General features: G+C 39.8%; 2 protein-coding genes across 4 annotated transcripts in view; both read right to left on the minus strand.

Annotated features, from left to right (window-relative positions):
* The window catches only part of pkn1b (protein kinase N1b), an 84,193-nt gene extending 82,047 nt beyond the window's left edge, over window positions 1-2,146 (minus strand). Inside the window, exon 1 of the mRNA XM_067455945.1 lies at window positions 1,691-2,146. Within this exon, the coding sequence (XP_067312046.1) occupies window positions 1,691-1,720 (30 nt within the window). The 5' untranslated portion in view covers window positions 1,721-2,146. The remainder of the gene's footprint in view (window positions 1-1,690) is intronic.
* A 3,579-nt stretch (window positions 2,147-5,725) lies between these two features.
* On the minus strand, window positions 5,726-22,002 carry LOC137091545 (interferon-induced very large GTPase 1). Of its 3 annotated transcripts, XM_067456096.1 has the most exons (6): window positions 21,771-22,002; window positions 18,910-18,985; window positions 15,182-15,286; window positions 12,479-13,081; window positions 9,113-10,272; window positions 5,726-8,761 (listed from the first exon to the last, which is right to left on the minus strand). In XM_067456096.1, exons 3-6 carry the CDS (start codon window positions 15,201-15,203, stop codon window positions 6,632-6,634), a joined length of 3,915 nt encoding a protein of 1,304 aa, XP_067312197.1. In that variant the 5' UTR covers window positions 15,204-15,286; window positions 18,910-18,985; window positions 21,771-22,002; the 3' UTR covers window positions 5,726-6,631. The 3 variants fall into 3 exon arrangements, with proteins under 3 accessions (XP_067312197.1, XP_067312188.1, XP_067312178.1); XM_067456087.1 differs by lacking the exon at window positions 18,910-18,985; XM_067456077.1 differs by lacking the exons at window positions 15,182-15,286; window positions 18,910-18,985.
* Between the last annotated feature and the right edge of the window lie 1,666 nt (window positions 22,003-23,668).

Here is a 23,668-nt window from a genome sequence, read left to right on the forward strand (position 1 = left end):
GAGTTTCCTGTTATCTGTCTGTCTGTTATTCATATGTGTGCAATTTGCAGAAACTCATTTTAAACGGTTGACTTTCAATGAATGAATCATGACTCATTCTAACTTAAAGGGATAGTTCCCTTTAAAGTGAAAATTCTGTCATCCTTTACTCGCCCTCAAGTAGTTTCAAACCTGTATGAGTTTCTTTCTTCAGCTGAACACAAGGGAAGATTTTTTGAAGAATGTCAGTAACCATTGACTTCCATAGTATTTTTTTTTCCTACTATAGAAGTCAATGGCTGCAGTTAACTGTTTGGTTACTGACATTCTTCAAAATATCTCCCCTTGTGTTCAGCTGAAGAAAGAAATTCATAGAGGTTTGAAACAACTTAAGGGTGAGTAAAGGATGACAGAATTTTCCTTTTTAAGGTGAACTATCCCTTTAATTCTTATTTGTTGAATTTAATTTATAATATTGCTTGTGATCTGTTGCCACAGTTTAATTGAGTAGATATAGTATTTTATGTTCTTTAAAACTAAAAGTCGTTTTCATCAACTGAAATGAAATATAAACGCAAGATTAAGAATTTAAGCAAAAATGAGAAATGTTGCATTGGAAACTACCTGAAATAAGTTTAAGCTGAATACAAATAAAAGAAAGCTAAACAGAAAAGCACATAATAAAATTACATATATGGGTTACACACACACACACACACACACACACACACGTATACAATCAGGCATAACATCAGGAAAAATGGGCAAGCTTAAGGATTTTAGTGAGTTTGACAAGGGCCAGATTGTGACGGCTAGACGACTGGGTCAGAGCATCTCCAAAACTGCAGCTCTTGTGGGCTGTTCCCGGTCTGCAGTGGTCAGTCTCTATCAAAAGTGCTCCAAGAGGAACAGTGGAGAACCGGCCACAGGGTCATGGGCCGCCAAGGCTCATTGATGCACGTGAGGAGCGAAGGCTGGCCTGTGTGGTCCGATCAAACAGACGAGATACTGGAGCTCAAACTGCTCCAGAAGTTAATGCTGGTTCTGATAGAAAGCTGTCAGAATACACAGAGCAGCTCAGTTTGTTGTGTATGGGGCGGCATAGCACCAAAGTAACAAAGCACAAATGCTTCAGGAATGGTTTGAGGTGCACAACGAGTTTGAGGCGTTGACTCGGCCTCCAAATTCCCCAGATCTCAATCCAGTCGAGCATCTGTGGGATGCGCTGAACAAACAAGTCCGATCCATGGAGGCCCCACCTCACAACTTACAGAACTTAAATGATCTGCTACTAACATATTGGTGCCAGATACCACAGCACACCTTCAGGGGTCTAGTGGAGTCCATGCCTCGACAGGTCAGGGATGTTTTAGCAGCAAACGGGGGACCAACACAATATTAGGTCATAATGTTATGCCTGATTGGTACATCCTTAAGTTTTCTGGCCAATATTAACCTTTCGCAGACCGTTTGCCAGACTTACAAGAAAAAAATGTAAATAAACCAATCCTGAAAAATATTGCTCTCGACAGCCCTTATTAAAGTTTTAGGAGGAAGCAGAATGTGTTCATTCTATCTGTTGAGTGTCATTTTACACGTATTCAAGTGCACACACACACACACAGTCACACACACACAAATAAAAAATAGATAATGTGAAGTGCATCAGAGCACAGCTCATTGACAGGAGGCACAGATGGTCTAGACTTACACGCATGGAGCCGCTGATGTTGACGGCCATCTCAGGTGTCAGGGAGCGGAGACGCCGATGCTTCACCTGAGCAGCTTCAGTCTCACTAACGACTCAGCATAACGCCAAAATACTCAAGCTAATACTCGGTCATTAAGAGCAAATCCACGGAGCCGCTTCTGCCAAACCCCGTGTGAACTCCCTTGATGAGGCAAGTTTTCTTAGCCGCTCAGTTTAGTTTGAACCGCGTTCATAAACGCAACATATGGGACGATGTTTTCCGCGCGTCTGGGACAGATATTCATCCCCACTGGACAGGCGAAATGAAGTCCAAAATTAGAGCCTAAAGTGCATCTTCGGACTCCCTTGAATTATCCGTCCCTCCGCTGTCATTCGGTGATGGGACTAAAGCACGCGCGGTAATAATCTCGCGCTCCGGTGGCGCGCGCTCTGGAGCCCGGCCAGCCGAGTCCGTGCGCACCGGAGCGCGGTCACGTGATGACGGACGTTTGTGTCCGCCATAGACGTGAGCGCTTTCGTTTTCACTTCAACTGTCTTACAACACGTGTGGGGCTTTTAGAAGAAGTTGAATTCACATTGACTCTCTAGGAATATAGAAGCCTACAATTATTATTATAATGTTTTGGTAAACAGTGACTCGACAAGTCACTTGCAATAACATTCCTGCAGTAGCCTACAAAATAATGTAAAGGCCTGTCTGTCATTGCCTTTATCGTATCCGTTATTCACACTCAAAATATCACTGAAAATCTGAAATGCGCCTGGACTGTCGTGGATGAATTGACACTATTCAATAAAGCTTAGTATTACACAATTTACAAAGGTTTTATACACTCTCTGTAAATTAATCAACTGTTGCAAAGCAAACGCTTGATTATTAGCCTACTACATCCCGATACATGAGCGTGTTAAAGTTGGAAAATTATGCCCCCTTGTGGATCACATTGACACCGTCGGCGTAAGATTTCTTTTTTCTATTTCAGGTTTATTTTTCGGTCATATGTTGTTGTTTAAATCTGTAGCTCAAACTAAAAGTCAAATATGCTAACTTGTAGGGTACATTGTATGTAAGACATCATTATTATTTTTTTAAATACGTGTTAATTCAGCTGTTTTAAACAAATTACATAGGGTAATATACTATACCAGACATTAATACAGGGAGGCGCGGTGAATGGTGAATGCAGGCTTTTGAGCTGAAGAGACATCCATTGAAACAATTGTGGGAAAATCTTGTGGGGAAAAAAAGTGTTTTATTGTCTTTGTTCCAAAGTAATCAGCTCTTCTTTAAAAGAATATACTGTAGTTATTTAAGACAACTTTGATTATATGCTTCATAAGGCTTAAATTAAACCGCTGGACTCTTCTCCTCCATCCTGAATTGAGTATAATATTACAGGAATGAAAACAAAAATATTATACAGTTGTTCTAAAAAGCAGAAGATTAAAAAGGAAACAGGAAAAGTAAAGGAAATGAGTCTTAAATATATGCTGGTATCTAATACATTAATCATTACAATTATGATTATGATTTGAATAAAACAAAAAAACAACTACAACCAAAAGTTTATCACACCAATACACTATGGTTGAAATGTCTCCAGTGATTAATTACAATATATCTTTAAAAACAAAACACAGTGACGGTTAACTTACCGCATAAATGATAACTTCAGAAAGTACATTTAACTGGCTGCTACATGCTCTATAAAGGGACGACAGATGAATCTTTGTACTTGGTTAATCAAATTTGAGAATCCACATCAGTTGCTGTTATGAAGCATCATCAATAGATGGCACTATTACAGTTCATTAGTCTGTCTAAAACAGGTCTAGTCTATAGCCAAACTACTTCTAAAACGTAAAGACAATGTACAAAATGAACAAAGACACAGTGAAATTAATGTGATATAGAAAACATGACAGAGAAATACAAATTTACATCTCTGAGAGAAATATAACGACCCAAAGACAAAATAACTGATACAAAAGCTGTTATGTAGTAAGAGCAATAACCTTATGGGCAGCGCTGTGCACAAGAAAACGTCTCAGGTTACGTAACCATGGTTCCCTGAGAGGGAACGAGATGCTGTGTCGGAACACTGTGGGAACGCTTCTGCATGGTTGTGTCATGAAGCACTCGTGTAATCCGTCCAATAGTGTGACGATACGTCACAGGCGGGTGATGTCATCAACCAGGAAACTATAAAGCATCCCCGGACCAAACAGCGTTAGCTACTGAAAAAGTCAAACAAGTCAGTCACAGGCATGCCGGGAGTATGGCAAAGCGACGCAGCGTCTCGTTCCCTCTCAGGGAACCATGGTTACATGCGTAACCTGAGATGTTCCCTTATCGAGGGAACTCACGCAGCATCGGACCGCTGTGGGAACGAAATGCCCACGTCGCCATAGGTCCAAGTGAGAGAAAATGTTGGAATGCGGCCGCATGTTTTTTAGCTTCTTGAAACCTCTCGACGACCGTATTAACAGAATCGCCTAAACAGGCTGGCCTAACCATAAATGTTTTTCTGTGGCCACCAGGGCTGCCATAGACCGGCCGATGGAATTGGCCGTCTCCTTGGTGGCCCGGAGAGACAAATTCAGCGGCTCTCCTAATTACTGCAATCATTTCTCTCCCAACATCCTCACACTCATCATCAATATCCTTCCGCAGGTCAGCCTGATATGCTTGTAAAACCACTACAGTGTGTAAACATGCGGCCACCTGACCTGCTGCCGAATATGCCCTGCTCACTAATGCTGATGTTGTTCTCACTGGCTTAGTGGGCAGCTGCGGGGCTCTCAGTGACGATGCTGACTCAGGGGAGAGATAGCTCCCAATGTCTCTTCCACCCGAGGCATCGCAGCGTAACCGTGTCTTTCTACCCCACAATGTTGGAATACTCAGAAGTTGCGGGGTTCAAGACTCTAAACGATGCTGGTTTTGTCTTACTGTGGAAAAAACAGTAAGGCCCGCTTTGGAGGTTGCGATCTTGACGGCAGGAAGCGCTCGTCTAATTTGCTTGCCTGATGGGCTTCCTGTTTCTCGGCTGGCCAGTCGAAGCTTAACCTGGCCACAGCGCGAGTCACAACCTCCAAAAGCTGCCCTTGAGCGTGTGTGTTAGGTGGCGAAATATCATCATCCTGGCTCACACCGAGGCACCGCGAAGGCTCGCGTCCTGGGGATCGCAGATGGATCTGGCGGCGGGGTTAGAGACTGGTAATCCCTTATCTCTGCACTTACCCGCCTGATCTGACGCTTCAGTTCATGAGGTAGAAACACGCTCAGCGGTTTCTTCTGCTCGTGCTGAAGTGCAGGTCCATCAGCATTCCAGTTCCGAGGAACTGGATGGCAACAGAGGGACCCAAGCCCTGAGGAACGCGAGCCGAAGCATACTCCTCAAAGAGTGCTCGGCGGGATCGAAGAGTTTTCATCGATAGCTTCTCACAATGCTCACAGCCAGCCCACTCGAGGGCTGCCTGGGCATGCTCCGATCCCAAACACAATACACAGAGTTCATGTGTATCCCCACTAGAGGTCTTCACGGGGTCCCCGAGACCCGTGGACCCAGGATCCGACCCGGGACCCGTACATGTTCGGGTCTATATTTTAAATGGTCAGCCGGGTCTGTTTAAAGTTGTAGCCTATGTAATATAGGACTCGGAGAACACCTGGCCATGATAGTCAACACAGCTTGTGTGTTTTATAAAACTTGCAAATTGCTAAATTAGGATTAGAAAAGTTAAGCCGGGAAACAAGGTTTAGAAATATAAAAAAAAAAAAAACACAAACTCTCTTTCGCTCGTGCTCTCTCAGCCGTTTAGAAAGCGGGCTGATTTAATGCAAGCGCACAGTAAATGTACTCAACAATATATTTCAAATCAGCAACAAGACTTCAGGTGAACTGTCACATAAATGTTTTCTGTAACACTCAAATTGCATAAAAAAGCAAATATCTCAGGTTGCTCCAGCTAATGCGTGAGTGCAGTCTCAAGCGCGTCATGTTTCTATTGCAACCTGAGCTTGAGTGAATCGATGAGTGAATCAAGCATGCTTGGAACAACAAGAGAGGAATATTGTAATACATCACAATCAGGTACAAGGAAGGGAGACAACGGCTATAACGTTAGGTAGGCTGAGACAAAGGTATTTTTCACAGCTTGTTTATTGCCTTGTCAAGAGCAGTTTATAGTGGAATATGAGATAGTCGGGTCCAGGCGGGTTCGGTTCCAGCTATCAAATAATAGACGGGTCCGTGTCGGTTCCGGGTGCTATATTTTTCCCATTTCTCGGATCTGCACAGGTTCCGTCTACTATTTTGAAATAGTAGACGGGTCCGGGTCGGTTCTGTGTGGAACATTGCGGGTCTCTTCAGGTTCGGGTACAAATTATTTTAGCCGTGAAGACCTCTAATCCCCACTCGTGATATAATGAGTGCAGGGAGTGATACATTGCTTATGTATGCTGCTGCTTATTCGCCATACTTCTTTCTTTTTTTTTTTTCTCAGAGAGACAAACACACATCAAATAGACTGACAATTCATATAGAGCGCTTGTGAAGACACAGAAGCTAACGCTGTTTGGTCCGGGGGTGCTTTACAGTTTCCTGGTCAATGAATTCACTCACCTAGGACGTACCGTCACACTATTGGACAGATTTCACGTTTGCTTCATGACACAATCACGCAGAGGCGTTCCCGCAGTGATCCGACTCAATGCGAGTTCCCATGATAAGTGAACCTGCGTTCGCGTCTCAGCTCAAGGTTCAGGGTTACTTGTTCATTAATGATGTCATCAGCGACTAGTCGATGTCGACTCGACTTTCATCACATAAATGACGAAAAAATCTGAAGTTGTTCAACCTCTAGTGTATATATCATTATTTTGAGCTTTATCAATATTTTATCGCTCTAATGAATGTGATAGAATCTAATTTCTTACTAAAGGATGGTGCAAAACGTCTCTCCTTTCCATTGTAAACCATAATCTAAACTCTCAATAGCTTCTTGTTTTGAGTATTTTCTCCATTCATCTGGTATCTCACCAGTCCCCTCAAAAATTTTACTGTAGTATTTTTCCAGATCTTTCTGGAATCTGTACACAAACCACTTCCAGTACATCTGATCAAAGAAGTCAGTGGAAACTATGCTCCACTTCGCATAAATTCCTCCTGCTCTTCTGTATTCTTTATATGGAAACCTTCCACCGGATGTGTTAAAATGCTGATCACTTTCCACTAAATCTGTGCAAGTATCAGCACAGAGATTCCGTGTTAATTCGTAACATGTGCCATTAATTCCTCTTACACGATGGCATAAAACACTGTGATCTCCATGATGGTCTTCAATGGTGTTGGTGCAGACGGCTCTACAGAACGGACACTGAACCCAACAGCACTGACAGAAGTGATCGATCAGAAGCTCATCCGGTCTGAACTTATGGTCCAGATTTACTGAAAATGACTCTGCATTGAATCTATTGCAGATGTCAGACATTATAGCAGGAAGTTCTTGTCTTATCTCATCTTCTAGCATGCTGAAATCATCCACATATTTTACTCCACTAAGGTCTTTTTCAGAGAAGATCAGCTCATCTGAGAGCCGCTGTGTGAAACTCTTCAACCACAAACCAACATTTCCTCTGTTCTCTTGAACATGTTCAGTAGATTCATGAGCTGCTTTCATGATCTTCTGCTGCAGGAGTTTAATGCTCTTCCTCATCTTGAGTAAAACACTGACACTGAACTGTGTGATATACCGACTGACTTCATCTCTGATGAAACTCTTGAAGTGATCTCTGGGGGTTTTAATGTAGTTCATGTATTTGTCAAAGTCCTCCTCTTCTGCCAGTCTCTTCAGGATGTGTTTCTCCAGTTTTGATCTGTTTCCATTCAGTGATTCGCAGTTTGTTCTCATTTCACCAGCCAGTTCTCTGGCAGTCTTCTTGTAGACGCTCTGCTCAATGGGCTCTTTCAGTTTCTGACAGATGATCTCTCCAAAAATGGCAGCTGATGTGGCTCCATGATAGTATTTCTTGAAAACACTATAGTACTCTTCTCTCTTCTTCTCAACATATATTGCAGGGCTATTGGCTTCCCTGAACATGTTGTGTTGGTCAGTGATCATCTTGTTTGATCTCTTACAGATGGAATAAACCAAATCAATGAAGAATTGATTCTGGAACTTATATTTCACTGATTCTTCCTCATGTTGCATCACGCTTGCCTTGATGTAACCTGTGATCTGTTGGATGCAGCTGATGTTGTATCCCATCATTGAAATGTTAAAAGACTGAATCATTTTGTCGGTTTGCTGAACAATATCTGTGACTAATGATTTTATTTGGGCTTGATCCTCTTTTGATAGAGTGTGATCAAGGTTCTTCATAGTTGATCTTATAATATTTGTCAAAGCTCCTTTAAATCCACTAGATGTCTTTATCTTTACGTAATCCAAATAATTCAGAACAATAAGGATATCCCTCCTCTCCCTCCAGTGGTGTACAGGGAGACGTTCTTCATATGTGTCATTTAGGATCTCTCTCACATCTCTCATTATGTCAATGTCTTTAATTGGAGGAGTGTCTTTAATGATCTTCTTCAGACTCTTTTCCCAGAACAAATCAAACTCTTTCTTCAGTGTTTCTTCATCATTTGGTTTGTCTTTGAGTTTTAAGGCAAGTTCTTTGCTCTTTTCATAGAGAGTGTTTTCATGAATTGTCCTCTGAGCATCAATCTCTTTCTTCATGCCTCGCTGCTGAAGAAACTCATTTAGTTTCCTCTTTGTTTCTCTCACAGAGTCTTCCTGAATCTCTTTGATTTTTATTTCAAATGATCTTTTCCATTGAATCAGTGTATCTTTATCTTTGTCTTTCTCAAAGAAATCAGACATAGATTTCTCCACTTCTTCACTTGTCGTCTTCAGTTCTCTTTGAAGATCAGTTTCTTCAATCTTGTGAATTGCTTCATTTTCTATTTTGTTGTGTAGTTTAATCTCAGTTTCCATCATGGCACTGCGAAGCCTAAAGGTCCACTTGCTGTATTCGGTTTCCAGTTTTCTATATGATTTGTTCTTTAGGAATAAAAAACAAAACAAAAATATCAAATAGGCAAATACTTGGGAAAGAATAGTTTTCTTAATATCTCAATCACTTTCATTGTCTGACTTTATTGGTCTAAACCAGTGGTCTCAAACTCAATTCCTTTGCACAGTTTGCTCCGATCCTAATCAAACACCTGATCCAGGTACTCAAGGTCCTCAGGATTACTTTGAAACATCCAAGCAGTTGTGAGTTGAAGCTGGTTGGAGCTAAACTGTCTGTGCAGATCTGTGGCCCTCCTGGAATTGAGTTTGAGACCACTGGTCCAAATACTATCCCTAAAAGTACAAACTTGAAAGAGCAAAAGTGAGATGAACACCCACCTGTATTGAATCATCAGTGTCCTTGTAGAACTTATTGATCATGTTCTCTTTCTCTCTTTCACATTCCTCTTTCCACTCCACTCGTCTTCTCTTTAGTTCATCTTCATAACGTTTATAATATTCCATTTTCTCTTCAAAATGTTTTTGTTCCTCTTCGTGCTGTTTTTCAATTGATTTCAAATTCTCATTGAAAGTCATTTGTTGAGCTTCTCTCATGTTTCTTTCTTCTTTCAGTCTCTTTTCTAAATCCTCTAGTTGTGCTAGTTTCTCTCTTTCTATTCCCTCTTTCTCTCTGATTATTCCATCCATTTGACTCTTGAGTCTCTGAATTTGTTCATCAGAAATGCATTTCTCTCTTTCTCTTATTTTATCCTCTTCTTTCCTTCTCTTTCGCTCTTTATCAAGATTCTGTCTTTCTTCATCCATTATTACCTTCATTCTTTTGTTCTCTTCTAGTTTGTTCATCAGTTCTTCTCTTTCTCTGTTTAGTTGCTCCACTCTATCCATCAGGCTCTTCATCTGTTGTTCTTGTTTCTCTCTCTCCATCTGTCTGAATCTTTTACATGAGTAGAAACTCCCTCCGTTTGCCTTCACCATGGCGTCTATCTTCTCCAGTAGATCAGACACCTGTGTTCGATCTCCAGTCTGATTATTATTGAACACATGATATCTGTTTCCACACGCTTCAATCAGGTTTCTGATCGCAGATCCAGGTTTTCCTATAAACTCTTCAATGGTTTTGTTCTTCAGATAATCTCCTCTGGTGAAGAGCACCATGGTGAACATCAAAGAGTTTTGACCAAACGTCTCTTGGATGATCTTTACTGATGTTGCTTCTTCTGCAGTGAATCGTTGTCCTAAATTGAGCACAATGATGAACACGTGCGGTCCAGGCAGGATCATGGAGATGCAGTTGCTGATTTCTCTCTGGATCTCCTCATTGGTAAGTTCAGTATCAAACAGTCCTGGAGTGTCGATTACAGCAATGTGTCGGCCATTGGTTTCAGCTGTTTCTCTCTGAGTCTCTTTCGTTATTGACTGGTGGGATAATTCTGCCTTAAACGCATCTCTTCCTAAGATTGTGTTTCCTGTTGCACTTTTCCCAACTCCAGTTTTTCCCAGCAGCACAATCCTAAGATCATCTTCACTCTCTGCTGAATCTGTAAAAGAGGAAGTGCATCAACATGTTTAATTTAATAAAGCATCAGAGGTAAAAATGGCAAACAAAATTTTGCACCTGTAGTGTAATGCCAATTTGAATTAGTTTAGTGATGTTTCATCTCTTATGGATAAAAAAATACACCCAAAGGGTTATGGACTGGTGGAGCAATTCAGTGATACACCATCTCTTCATACATTTTCTTCAATTAAGGCTTGAAATCCTTGTGTTAGCACAATGGACACATGAGCTACAGAAGTTACAGATGTCATGAGGACAACACGGGATTTACAAAATGCATGCTCTTGAAAGATGGGTCAGTACCCAGTTTATTTGGACCAGCTTGCTCCTCGGAATCACAACCTGTAAGTATGATTTATTATTGATTTTCTACTGGGTGTTCAAAATAAAATGTGTTCCCATTCAGTCGGCCACTCCTGACGCCACGTCGCAGTACCGATGAATAGGAATCTCGCTCTCGAGAGCCAATCTACTTTGAGTATAACTAAACGAGCCAATGCACATTGGCATGCAATGATTGCACCAGCTGCTCATGCCATGCAGCACAGGTATAAATGAGGCACAGAGGTGCTTCGGAGCTGAATGATGGATGGTTCGCCCTGAAATCACTTTCTACAAAGAAAGGTATGATTTGGGTTCCGCAGTGTTCCCTCCCACTAGGGCATGCTTTCCCAGTGTTATCCAATAAGACAGCTCATGTGGGACAGCAGTGATGGACTTCTCTGTGTGAGGCACTGGAAGGGGGCAGAGGCCATGGCTCTTTGGTAGGGATTCCTATTTGTCGGGAGTGACCGACTGAATGGGAATACCGATTTGCAGTAGTATTAAGATAGTAATAACGTGAGTCAGCCGGTTATACCTACACAATATAAAACAACTTGGTTGCATATGTAACCCTCATTCCCTGAAGGAGGGAATGGAGACGCCACGTCCTGTCACCAATTCTTCTGTACCCTGCAGGGCTGCCATTTCAAGTACTCGGCTCCACAGCAATGGAGCCGAGTAATTTGATGCAAATTTGATGCAAGCACCTGTGTCTCATTTATACCTGCGCTGCTTGACATGAGCAGCTGGTGCAATCATTGCATGCCAATGTACATTAGCTCATTTAGTTACACTCGAAGTAGATTGGCTCTCTCGTGCGAGATTCCTATTCGATGGTCCCCGACGTGACATCTCCGTTCCCTCCTTCAGGGCATGAGGGTTACATATGCAACCCGAGATGTTTTATATTGTGTAGGTATAACTGGCTAACTCACGTTATTACTGTCTTAATACTACTGCAAATAAGCTGTGGGCCACGGTTACCTAAAACTGTGATTATTAATGAGGTTGTCTGCCGTTCTTTATACTTTGAGTAAAGATAGAGGATGGAGAAAGATTTGTTTTTCCAAACGTTACATTAGTCATTCACGTTAGTGCTCGGCTAATGTATCCGACGTTATTGGTACAGTTCCCACGTGTTGCGCAATAAAGAAATATTCACATTGGTATGTTGATGGACATACACTTGTTAAAGCTGATGGTGAGGAAATACAACATAATGTACTTTAAAATGAGTAGCGTATCACTGAAAAACATCCTCCTGAAGTCCTTTGCGATGAAGGTTTGGGTTGAATAAATATGTCTTCCAGTGTTTCATCACCAGACTTGCGCTCAGATTGATACGGTAAAATTGACCCCATCTTTACTGTCTTTACAGTGCACAATTGCTGAGAACTGAGGAAGTTTCCAAAGCTGAAGTCCCGAAACATGCACTGTAAGCGGTAGACCAATCAAACGCAGACTGGGCCATCTGGCCAATCAGAGCAGAGTAGTTCGCAGATAGGAGAGATTTAGAGAGACTGATTCACCAGCGAGTCATTTGAGAAACATTGAACACTGTGGTGATTGTGGTGAAAATTAAAGTGTTTTTTGATCTTTGACTCATGTAAACATGTTGTTTAAGACAACCAAAACAAAATATGGGGCCTTTAAAATATCATAATAGGGACATTTTAACAACACTAAATCAGTTATTTTTATAGACTCTTTAAAAGTAAACATTAAATTAGAAAATTCCAGAGAATTGTAGTAGTTTTGTAAATAGCCAAAATTAGTCATATCAGTTGTTTTTTTCTTATAATCTACTTTTTTTTTATTTGTTTTCTTTAGTTTATGACTCAAACTGGTTTTCTAGCTATTACCTGAAAGTAAATGTGTCTCTAGTGGATTCCTTTTCTTCTTCTTCTCTTCATATTGCAGCAGTTTTTTCATCTGAACATCAAAAAATGTCTCTGTGGAGAAAAACTCTTGTCTGTTGTCTTTCAGCATCTGCTCAACTTTTTCCATCAATGTAGACACTTGTGTGGTGGGACCAAAGAAGCAATGTCGTCCTCCAAAACTCTCAATGACAGTCTTTGATTCTCCATTTAGTTCTGCTGTCTGACGCTCTGAATTCTGCATTATGAGGATCATCATGTGTTTCTTGATCCTTGAGCTGAAGATCCTCTGGATCGTCTCCATTTCTGCTTTGTCTTCATTATTGAGTGGAGCATCAGGAATAATGAAGAGGAGAACATGAACTCCAGGATCACAGAGAGACACACAGCGGTGAGTCTGACGCATTACTTCCTCCTCTGAGAGCTGAGTGTTGAAAAGAGCTGGAAGCTCCACAAGACTGATCTGACGACCATGAAGCTCTACATCTGATCTTCTGTCTGTCTGCTGCAGGATCTGCTCTGATATGGAGGATTTTAATGGCCCGTCACTCCCGCACACGACCAGATTCAGCTTCTCACCCTCTGAAACTGATAGAAGGACAACATTAAAAACTGATCAAACTGATTATCTGAGATGTTTGTCTGGAGTAACTAAGGACTGTTGATGATGTTCACGTGTCTATCCTTCAAACTTCCTCCCACTCTCTCTACAACATCTGGAAGAGCATCACTGTCAAACGCTGCTCGTCCCAACAGGAAGTTTCCCACTCTACTATTTTCTGACACGCTTTACCCAAACAGAACAATTCTCACAGCAAATAGTTGAATCAGATATTTAATATTCTTAATTTCTTGCATGTTATTATGCTAATCTTGAGAGTTTTAAACAAACATCATAGTTATTGGAAAGAAATGACCAGAATCCACAAGTGAGAGGTGGGTTTAAATTTACCTCTTTAGTTTTGTGACCTGGGCATTGAGAAAGCTCAAACAGGCCAGAATCGTTTCATTGGCTCTATTTTCACTAAATCTTTTGCTGCGATTACAGCTGTAAGTCGCTTGGGGTATGTCTCTATCAGTTTTGCACATCGAGAGACTGACATTTTTGCCCATTCCTCCTTGCAGAACAGCTGGAGCTCAGTGAGGTTGGATGGAGAGCGTTTGTGAACACCAGTTTTCAGTTCTTTCCACAGATTCTCGATTGGATTCAGGTCTGGACTTTGCCTCGGCCATTCTAACACCTGGATATGTTTATTTTTGAACCATTCCATTGTAGATTTTGCTTTGTGTTTTGGATCATTGTCTTGTTGGAAGACAAATCTCCATCCCAGTCTCAGGTCTTTTGCAGACTCCATCACGTTTTCTTCCAGAATGGTCCTGTATTTGGCTCCATCCATCTTCCCATCAATGTTAACCATCTTCCCTGTCCCTGCTGAAGAAAAGCAGGCCCACACCATGATGCTGCCACCACCATGTTTGACAGTGGGGATGGTGTGTTCAGGGTGATGAGCTATGTTGCTTTTATGCCAAACATAGCGTTTTTTTACATTGTTGCCAAAAGGTTCAATTTTGGTTTCATCTGACCAGAGCACCTTCTTCCACATGTTTGGTGTGTCTCCCAGGTGGCTTGTGGCAAACTTTAAACAACATTTTTTATGGATATCTTTAAGAAATGGCTTTCTTATTGCCACTCTTCCATAAAGGCCAGATTTGTGCAGTATACGACTGATTGTTGTCCTATGGACAGAGTCTCCCTCCTCAGCTGTAGATCTCTGCAGTTCATCCAGAGTGATCATGGGCCTCTTGGCTGCATCTCTGATCAGTCTTCTCTTTGTATGAGCTGAAAGTTTAGAGGGACGGCCAGGTCTTGGTAGATTTGCAGTGGTCTGATACTCCTTCCATTTTAATATTATCGCTTGCACAGTGCTCCTTGGGATGTTTAAAGCTTGGGAAATAATTTTTTATCCAAATCCGGCTTTAAACTTCTCCACAACAGTATCTCGGACCTGCCTGGTGTGTTCCTTGTTCTTCATGATGCTCTCTGCGCTTTAAACGGACCTGAGACTATCACAGTGCAGGTGCATTTATACGGAGACTTGATTACACACAGGTGGATTCTGTTTATCATCATTAGTCATTTAGGTCAACATTGGATCATTCAGAGATCCTCACTGAACTTCTGGAGAGTTCTCTGCACTGAAAGTAAAGGGGACGAATAATTTTGCACGCCCAATTTTTCAGTTTTTGATTTGTTTTTTGGTTTGTTAAAAAAGTTTGAAATATTCAATAAATTTCATTCCACTTCATGATTCTGTCCCACTTGTTGTTGATTCTTCACAAAAAAAGTACAGTTTCATATCTTTATGTTTGAAGCCTGAAATGTGGCAAAAGGTCGCAAAGTTCAAGGGGGCCGAATACTTTCACAAGGCACTGTAACTTTTATTAATAAAACAATTTAAACTGATGTATACCCGCGTTAACATAAATTAATGAAATGTCTTTGTGTAAAAATATTGTTTTGATGAGAGATGCTGATAGAACCATCATGTTAAGTAGTAAATGTAAATGTAAGTAGATGGTAAGTCTACTGGTAAGTGCTAAGTAGATATGTTTGACAGAATATGTAAATTAAGTACTTTTAAATCAATAGATAATCATATAGATGTCAGATTTCTCTGTGTTCGTCACCTGTGCTTTCAGTAGTGGTCATGTTTATATTTAGTTTTGTCCTCCGTCTCTTTGTTTAGGCTTCAGTCAAGCAGGTTCTTTGACCCCTGACGTCTGTTCATCGTCCTGTAAGAGATTGAAGTGATTTACAGTCATTAACACACAGTCCTGAGTCCTGCTTATTTCACTAATTGTTGTTTGTTCTCTGTTGTAGTATGAAAATCTACCAGCAGATCAGTGATGAGTGACTTGCCTTACTATTGTAAAATATGTATTTTGTTATGCATGAATGAAATACAGTTTGATTTTAGTCCTGTTACGATACAAAAAAAATATTCCTAAACTTTTGAGTCTATCTAATTGGATATTCTATGTTATAAACATGGATATGTATCTCCCACCTCACACTCATACAGTACATTTGGAAGAAAATAAAAAAAAGTTTAATCTTAACAAATTTTGTTACAATCTCAAAAGAAAAGATAAAAAGGCAGCAATTAAATATCATCCAGTCACATTGTAACTTCTGTCATTTACAAGCAAGTTTTAACCTGCATTAACGCATTAACCTGCTTTCTGATGGCTTATTGAAGTGCGCATGTGTGGTAGGTGACAAAAATGCATACTTAGAGCAGATTTAAATGCATCCAGCGAGTGTTTTGCATGAAAGATAGAACATATATCACAAACGTAGACTCTTTTAAGACCCAGAAAATTATTAAAATGTGTTCTCATCTCATGCAGTAGAAGTAGAAGAGGTTCAGTCAAAACTTTGCATCTGGAACTGCATGAGGGATAATATTAGCCGCAAATCTCCCGCTGACACACTTTATTTAACATCACAACTGACGTAACATTAGGAATACTCTTGAGTTAGATACAGATATTAATTTAATGTCACTACATGGAAATAACCTGGCTTATTAATAAAGTCATGTAAACGCGGTTTACTTGCATTGTCAGTTTACTAGTTTGACAGTAAAAGAAATGGACAGAGCGTTCCCATAGACTTCAACGACGGAAAGTGAGGTCAATTAGAAACACTCACTTCCTGATGGCTGAGCAAACTGTGCAGGCTCAGACTGAGCTTGACGACGTAGATGTGACGTGAGCCTCCTGTCTGACAGCTGTAGGTCTTCTAGTAGTTGTGGAAATTGAAATCTGAATCATGTTGTTTAAATGTTTTGTCCCGTTGCCTTTGGCTCACTATGGGCTTCTCCCCATTCTTCCCCCTTGACTTTATCAGACTTTATGTCTCCACGTCCCTCCGACTGCCTCATAGACAGTAAAGATTGCTTCTGAGCGTCTCCTCCTGTCTATACGGTAATTTCTCAACTGTGCGACAGAGTCGCATTGGTTATGACGCAATTGTTAGCCTATTTTTACAAAAACAGCTTCTGCGGGGCGATAGTGTAAGATACAAGGTAGTGGAGCCTTTTATGCATTGTCGTGTTTCTTTAGAAATAAACAATGGACAAATGGAGTCTTTAAACGCCTCAGATGTAAAGTTATTCACTGTCAAAGTGACTCAAAAATGAATGGGAGTCAATGGGATGCTAACATCAGGTGATGGCTTGGTTAGCAATGGCCGCCCCTATGGGTGGAACACTTTCCGAGCGCTAGATTACCCCCTTGGTTATTTCTGATATTTATGAGTTATCAGCTTACTGGTGTGCATTTAAACGTGCTCAGTGATAGCAAGTTATTTCTTTATTTATCCTCTTTTGTGTGTAACCCCTCCTGCTCGAACCACCCGCTCCGAGTCAGATGCTCTAACAAGGAGGCTAAAGGCTTCAACCTCTAGCATCTCTTGAGGGCAGAGAGAGGTTTACTCGCACAGGCTTGCTGGCCTTCGTTACACATGGAAAAATATTCTGTGTAAATGCATATAAATTCTTTATATACTTTAATCTCTTAATTTTTGGCAAAAAGTTTTGAATCAAGTCGGCTCTTCTTTGAGAAGTGAATCAGACTTTCTCTGTGTTGAAAGGCATGTGACGTGGCTGTGCACTACTGATGTCACAGTTTCATGCGCACGTGCTCCACAAATTCAGGATCAAAGCCTGAGTTGACAGGGAAAGCTGATGATCAGTATCATGGCACCAACAAAGCCAGTTTGGACTGATTTGGTTGTCAACTCAAAACTAATCCCTTAACCCTGAGTTTGTTAAACTCATCATGGTGCAAACCCTAATTTGGGTCAACAACCCAAATAAAGGTGCCATTAATCGGGATTCTGATGACTTCAATAAAACAACGATTAAACATCTCAATAAGAGCATCTGTAGACATCTGACAGAAATAAAGTCAGTCTGGTTAGAAGCTGGTAATGCTGTTTGTGGAGTTGTTTGCTTTGAAACAATCGCCATTGTAAAAGTTGATTGATTGATTGATTGATTGACACAAGTTGTGGAACTAAAAGACATTAGTGGGTAAAAGGTTTCAACACACTTCTGTGTGAGAGGAATAACACATTAGTTGAGTTACAGGAAACGGAAACGGAAAGGAAATGTGAAATCGTTAAATAAACACAGAGATGTTTTAACCCTTGTATGGTGTTCGGGTCTGTTGGACCCGTTTTCATTTTTTATCGAAAGAAAAATTATACGAATAATTATTTTTTCAAACTGAGACTCACTGGCCTTGGCTCATTTTCTGTGAGGACTATATATCAGAACACATTTTCAATGACCACACACTGTACACCCCCCCTACACATTTATATTACACACAGGATGTTCGGGTCCACTGGACCCGGGGCTCATATAAGTGTGGGAATTGTAGGTCCTGTGTACCTTTACTCTGTCCTCCTCCTGTCAGGGCCTGCTGTTAGTGTGTGTGTGTTCATGTATATGGTTTATGACACAAATGTGTATAATGACATGGGAATTACAACCAAAACATGGTATATGACGACATCTGTGTCCTCACACTAAAACATACTAAATGGTGTTTTTTGAAATTCAAAAAATGTCAAATGTTTTCTGTGATGGGCAGTTTTATGGGTATGGTTAGTAGGGGGATAGATTATACAGTCTGTACATTAGAAAAACCAGTATGGCTATGGAGAGGAACCACATATCCAAGTGTGCATGCGTGCATGCGTGCGTGTGTGTGTGTGTGTGGGGGGGGGGGGGTGCGTGTGTGTGTTATGGTTGTGTTATGTGTATATGTGCGCATGAGTGTGTGTGTGTGTGTGTTTGAGAGAGAGACAGAGAGATTGTGTGTGAGTGTGAGAAAGTAGCAACAAGAGTGAGTTTTGTTTCTACCCTTGCCATTCCCACACGAGGTAGCAATTCTTAAATGTGATCTAACAAAGGTAAAGAGAAAATATTAACGATATATGCTGTTTATATTGCTTGTAATTGCGATGAAGTAAACATCTGTTGAGTATTTTAACATAACATTTTAGTTTGAGTTGAATTAAAAACTCAAAAATGCAGCGGGTCCACCAGACCCACGAACACTGGCTGAGTAACAAAAATATGAACACCACACCTTTTCTTAAGGGTTCAGAAAAAAAAAGAAAAAAGAAAAAAAAACATTGTTGTGTACTGTGCTAATTAATTGAGATTTCTTACAGCTCTTACAGGTTGTTGGCCTTGTCTGTTCCGTTGCTTCTATTACTCTCCCCTTTTTCGTAAGTCGCTTTGGATAAAAGCGTCTGCTAAATGATTAAATGTAAATGTAAATGTAAGAAACGACACAGATTGAGCTGTTTTTAAAACATAATTTTATAATGGTCTTACACGTCTCTCCTCTCTTCATCAGTTTCTACTGACTGCCAATGGCCGCTCACATCAAATTCAAGGCACTGGTGCTTGCCTACAAAACAAAACTTGCTCGTTCAGACTAATTCTCACCATTATATATATATATAATTTCTATAACTATTTTAATTGTCCTTGTTTTTATGTAAAACAAAAGAGATGGCTGACCGCACAATGAATCCAAAAGAGACTAAAAGTCTAGGAAACTATATCATTTTTTATTTTTTCAATTGCATGGTGCATTAAAGTGCAAGTGAGTTAAAAACTTGTTTTTATGTAAAATTCTTACACATGGTATTCTTATGTCTTATGTAAAGCACTTTGAATTGCCATTGTGTATGAAATGTGCTATACAAATAAAATTGCCTTGCCTCACACACTCAATAAACATCAATGTTAGCTATGTACTCAAACAAAACAGGCCTGTGTAAATTAAAGTTATTATTCTACGAGACTTATCAGTTGCTGCATTCATTGAAGTCAAAGTGCAAACTCTGTTAGCTGTTATCTTTTCATGATTTTTTCTCAAAAGCAGTGTCGTCGACGAGAGGTTAACACATAGCTGAATAATGTACAGTGCAGTGAGTCTTTCCAGTCATTGAGTTTTGTCTTGTACTTTGTGTACACATGCGTTCTGTACTCTATATACTGTATTCGTGTTCTATATCGATTAAACACTTAATATTTTTTTTATCTGAGTATGTATTTACCTGACACAATGTGTGTGCTAAAATGACTTACACATTTATTGTGTTAAATTTGACATACCGGTAAGTGTGTTGTCCCTGAGCCAGGGACGTGCACAGGGGGGTTGCTCAGGTTGCCCGGGCAACTGCCCATATGCCCTTCTCGACTCACGTTGCCCTTCCGAGGTGGAAAAAAATAAATAAAAAAAATCGTACAATGGATGCAGAATTTCACGTAGGCCAAGATACAAAAAAAATCGCAAAGCCTCGTTCACTTCCATATTCGGGTACCCGTCCGAAAGTGAAAGTCAAGCAATTGCTTGGGGCCCCGAGCTGGCCTGGGGCCTCAAGACAGCGACAGGTTAAGAATAAAATGCAACGACAAACTGCTTGAGCGCCCCTTTGATAGTCAATGCAGTAAAGTGCAATGACACTGTAATCGGAATCCCCCTCAAGGGGGCCCTCTCAGTCGTCGCTGACAGCAGCCACTCAACCACGCGATCTCTGCTGCCGGCAAAATACAAAACCTCCTCGGCGATCATGAAGCCGAATTATGCTTTAGGAAGCCAGAAAAGAAAAAAGAGAAAAAACAAGATAGTGGTAAGTGATAAATTACAGTATATAAAATAGCTTTATTTGTACAAAAATTGTGTAATTTTGCAGCAGGTAGGCTAGCAAAAATATGTTTATGTTTGCTAACGTTACCTGACGGCAAATGCTGCTTGTAACGAACAGTTAGTGCAACTTTGTTTTCGAACGGACGGAATATGGTTACTTACTGTAATATGTTTTTTTAACGGGATAAGGAAGACGCAGATCTGTTCCAGAATATCTGTTTATCGTATTTAATGACATAAAAATAGTTAGTATAGCATGCTATGCCACTTTCATCAAAACCTATTACAAAGCTATAGCAATTTTATGCTATGCATAAATAACCTGGAATAGTTAATATAGCATCAACTATTATTATAAACATTATTTAACCAGAAAGAGGCAGAGGAACATGATTTTTTTCATAGCTTATCTTAATGTGCTAGTGTCGGGATATTTGGTAGTAACAGTTTATGCAAATATGATATTATTTTTATAAGTTACCAATGGATCTTGAACAGTTACTTTATTCGGTGCGGCAATTTTTACACTGTTGCAAGTTTGTTTGAAGTACAGTATCAGGACAACCCACATGTTTTACTGGTACTGTTTATTAACTATTTAACAGGTATTATAGTCATCTGTTGTTGCAACTTCATAATAACCATCCAGATAATGTTTATAGACAGTTTACAAACCAACTAGTAACCCTTAACAAAGTGTTAGGAATATTTGGTCTGTCTATCTATGTAATGTTTACAGATGTTTTAAAAATGGTTTCTTAAAGTTTTACAAACATTTTTTAATCATTACCCGTTTATCTGTAGAAAGTTAGCCATGTCCATTTTGCTTGGGGCCCCCAAAATCCTTCTAACCGCCTTGGCTGAGCCTGCATGAGCGGCACTAGAAGGAGATTGCCGCGGTTGTCGGGTGAGACTTAACGTTGTCGGAAAGGTATAACAAACGGACGATCATAAACTGTTGATGGCAGTTAAATTAATATTGTCTTTTTTTATTAGACTATTGATATTGACTGGTTTGAGTTCTTTATTGGTATAGGCAAGGGAAATGGCCTCAAACGCACCAAAATGCAGGAATTGAAATAATAATGATAATGGCAATAACAATAATATGCAATTGGACAGATCATGGTGGGGGGGGTTCCCTTTTTTAGGTCAGAGCAACTGCCCCTCAAAAATCCTGTGCACGTCCCTGCCCTGAGCACACACACTGTTAAAACTGGGACAACTTGCTTTAACACATCTCTTTTTACAGTGTAAACATGCCACTCAGCTGAATTATCTCGTCTTTAATACAATGAAAATATAAAAGAAGCTTAAGAAATACGTATTGAGCAACGTGATGGAAAACGTTTATCTAACAATTCTGCGTGGGTTGCTTACAACTTAAACTTGCTGTCTGTGACAAGATCAACATAAAACTCGCTGATTTTACTGCAGCTCATAGGTATTAATTACATTCTGAATTAAACTTAATCCATAGTGTAGTAGCATATTTCATATCACACATAAATAAAGTATTTATAAGGAAATGTGATACCTGTCTGTAGAGGTTTCATGCTTAGATGTCCTGTTATGTCCTTGTTAACAACACGAAAGCAGGAATACATATGAGGGTGGAGTCAGCGACATTACAAGGTCAAAAACTGAACAGAAAGAAACAAAGAAAATTCTCGAGGTGGCAAGAACAAGAACAAAGGTCGTTCTGGTTCTGGCCAGGGCAGGACATTTTTCACGAGAAAACGTGACGAACATCTCCGTGTTCCCGCATTAGCCACGCCCACTTTACACTTCTGACCAATCACACAATAGCTCTCGGACACCCACAAGAAAAAAGTTCTGCTCCGCTATGGAGGAACACATTACTAAATAATTAAACAAATAATGAATTCAATAAAACAACAAGTAAATGTACCCGTTTATTCTGAAATAATGTAATCATTTATGTATTAATTTAATAATCAAATACTTAATTTAATTAAATAAACTATTTATTTATTTATTTATTAAGAAATGACAATAATGTAAAAATGTGTACCTTGAATGCAATGTAAGTCGCTTTGGATAAAAGCGTCTGCCAAATGCATAAATGTAAATGTAAATTTAGTAAAATTACATGAAAACACAACATTTATTGTTTAATATATTGCACAATTACCCCTTCCACACACACACTATTGTTATGTTTATTAAAAAAGTTTGTTTCATTATTAAAAGTGCTTTTTCAAAAAGCCGTTTTCATAATAATATGCTGCGTTTACGAACTTGACACCTATTTGAGGAATCATGCATTTCCAAAGCACGATTTTACAAGATTTTTTTTTTCTTCATAATAATAATAGAGGACATTTCACAAATGCCAATCAACAGGCATGGGCGGTGCTCGGCGCTGATTGGTTTGAAGTTGAAGAGTCGACAGACATGACAGATCAATCTGTGTGTGTGGTGATGACATCACGCTTCTCATTTCTTATTTGTGACTGAAAATGTATTTTGACTCTATTGAATTTCTATTGAGAACTGTGGCTGTGTTTAAGGCAGTGTGTTTTTATCTTCATCAATTCCTACTGCCATATTAATTTACAATCATTTCCCATATTTCCCCATGCCACTTGCCAGACACAGACAGAAAAAAGTAATAAATGTGAAAGGATTATCCAATCAGCGCCAAGCTCTGCCCAAATGTTGATTGGCATTTGTGAAATGTCCTCTATATGAAACAAAAATCTTTGGGAAATCGTGCTTTTGAAATGCATGATTCGTCAAATAGGTGTCAAGTTTGTAAATGCAGCATATTATTTAGAAAAACTGATTTTTTTTTAAAAGTGCAGAGTATCAAATGATTAATTTAAATGATAGTACATAGTAGCTAAGGCCAGCTAATATAAAGTGGGTCCATCTTTTTGTCTTTAGCTGTTTGTGTCTCCAAGCGCTGACACTCAGCCCCATTAGCAGGTGTGTGTTTATTACTGTGACTTCAGCATGTGAAGAAATCATTAAGATAAACATTTATTCATTGCAGACCCTGGAGAATATCTGAGCTTTCACACACTAATAATTAAAGAGCAGTAAAAGACTGACTAATAAAGTGTCTAATTTTTGCTCTCTCGTTGTTCTCTTGTGTTTGATCCAAGATATTATTGTATTTGAATGAATTTTTTAAAAATGTAACAGGAAGCATTCCTATTGTTGTTCTGATTTTTGACCTGTTTTAACGAACAAGAAACTCCACCCTCTTACAACACCTTGAGACCGACATGTTATTTCTGTCATATTGGCTTTGTCTCAACAAAAGCAGTTACATCGTGTACTAAGACTGACAGAAAGTGAGAAGTTTAGATTTTCTAGACCGATGTGGCTACGAACTATACTCTCATTCCTGCGTAATAATCAAGGAACTTTGCTTTCGCATTTTTAATTTACCGTCGGTCTTAGCAC

Source organism: Pseudorasbora parva, chromosome 2 (genome assembly GCF_024679245.1).
Source record: "Pseudorasbora parva isolate DD20220531a chromosome 2, ASM2467924v1, whole genome shotgun sequence".
Lineage (NCBI taxonomy): Eukaryota > Metazoa > Chordata > Actinopteri > Cypriniformes > Gobionidae > Pseudorasbora > Pseudorasbora parva.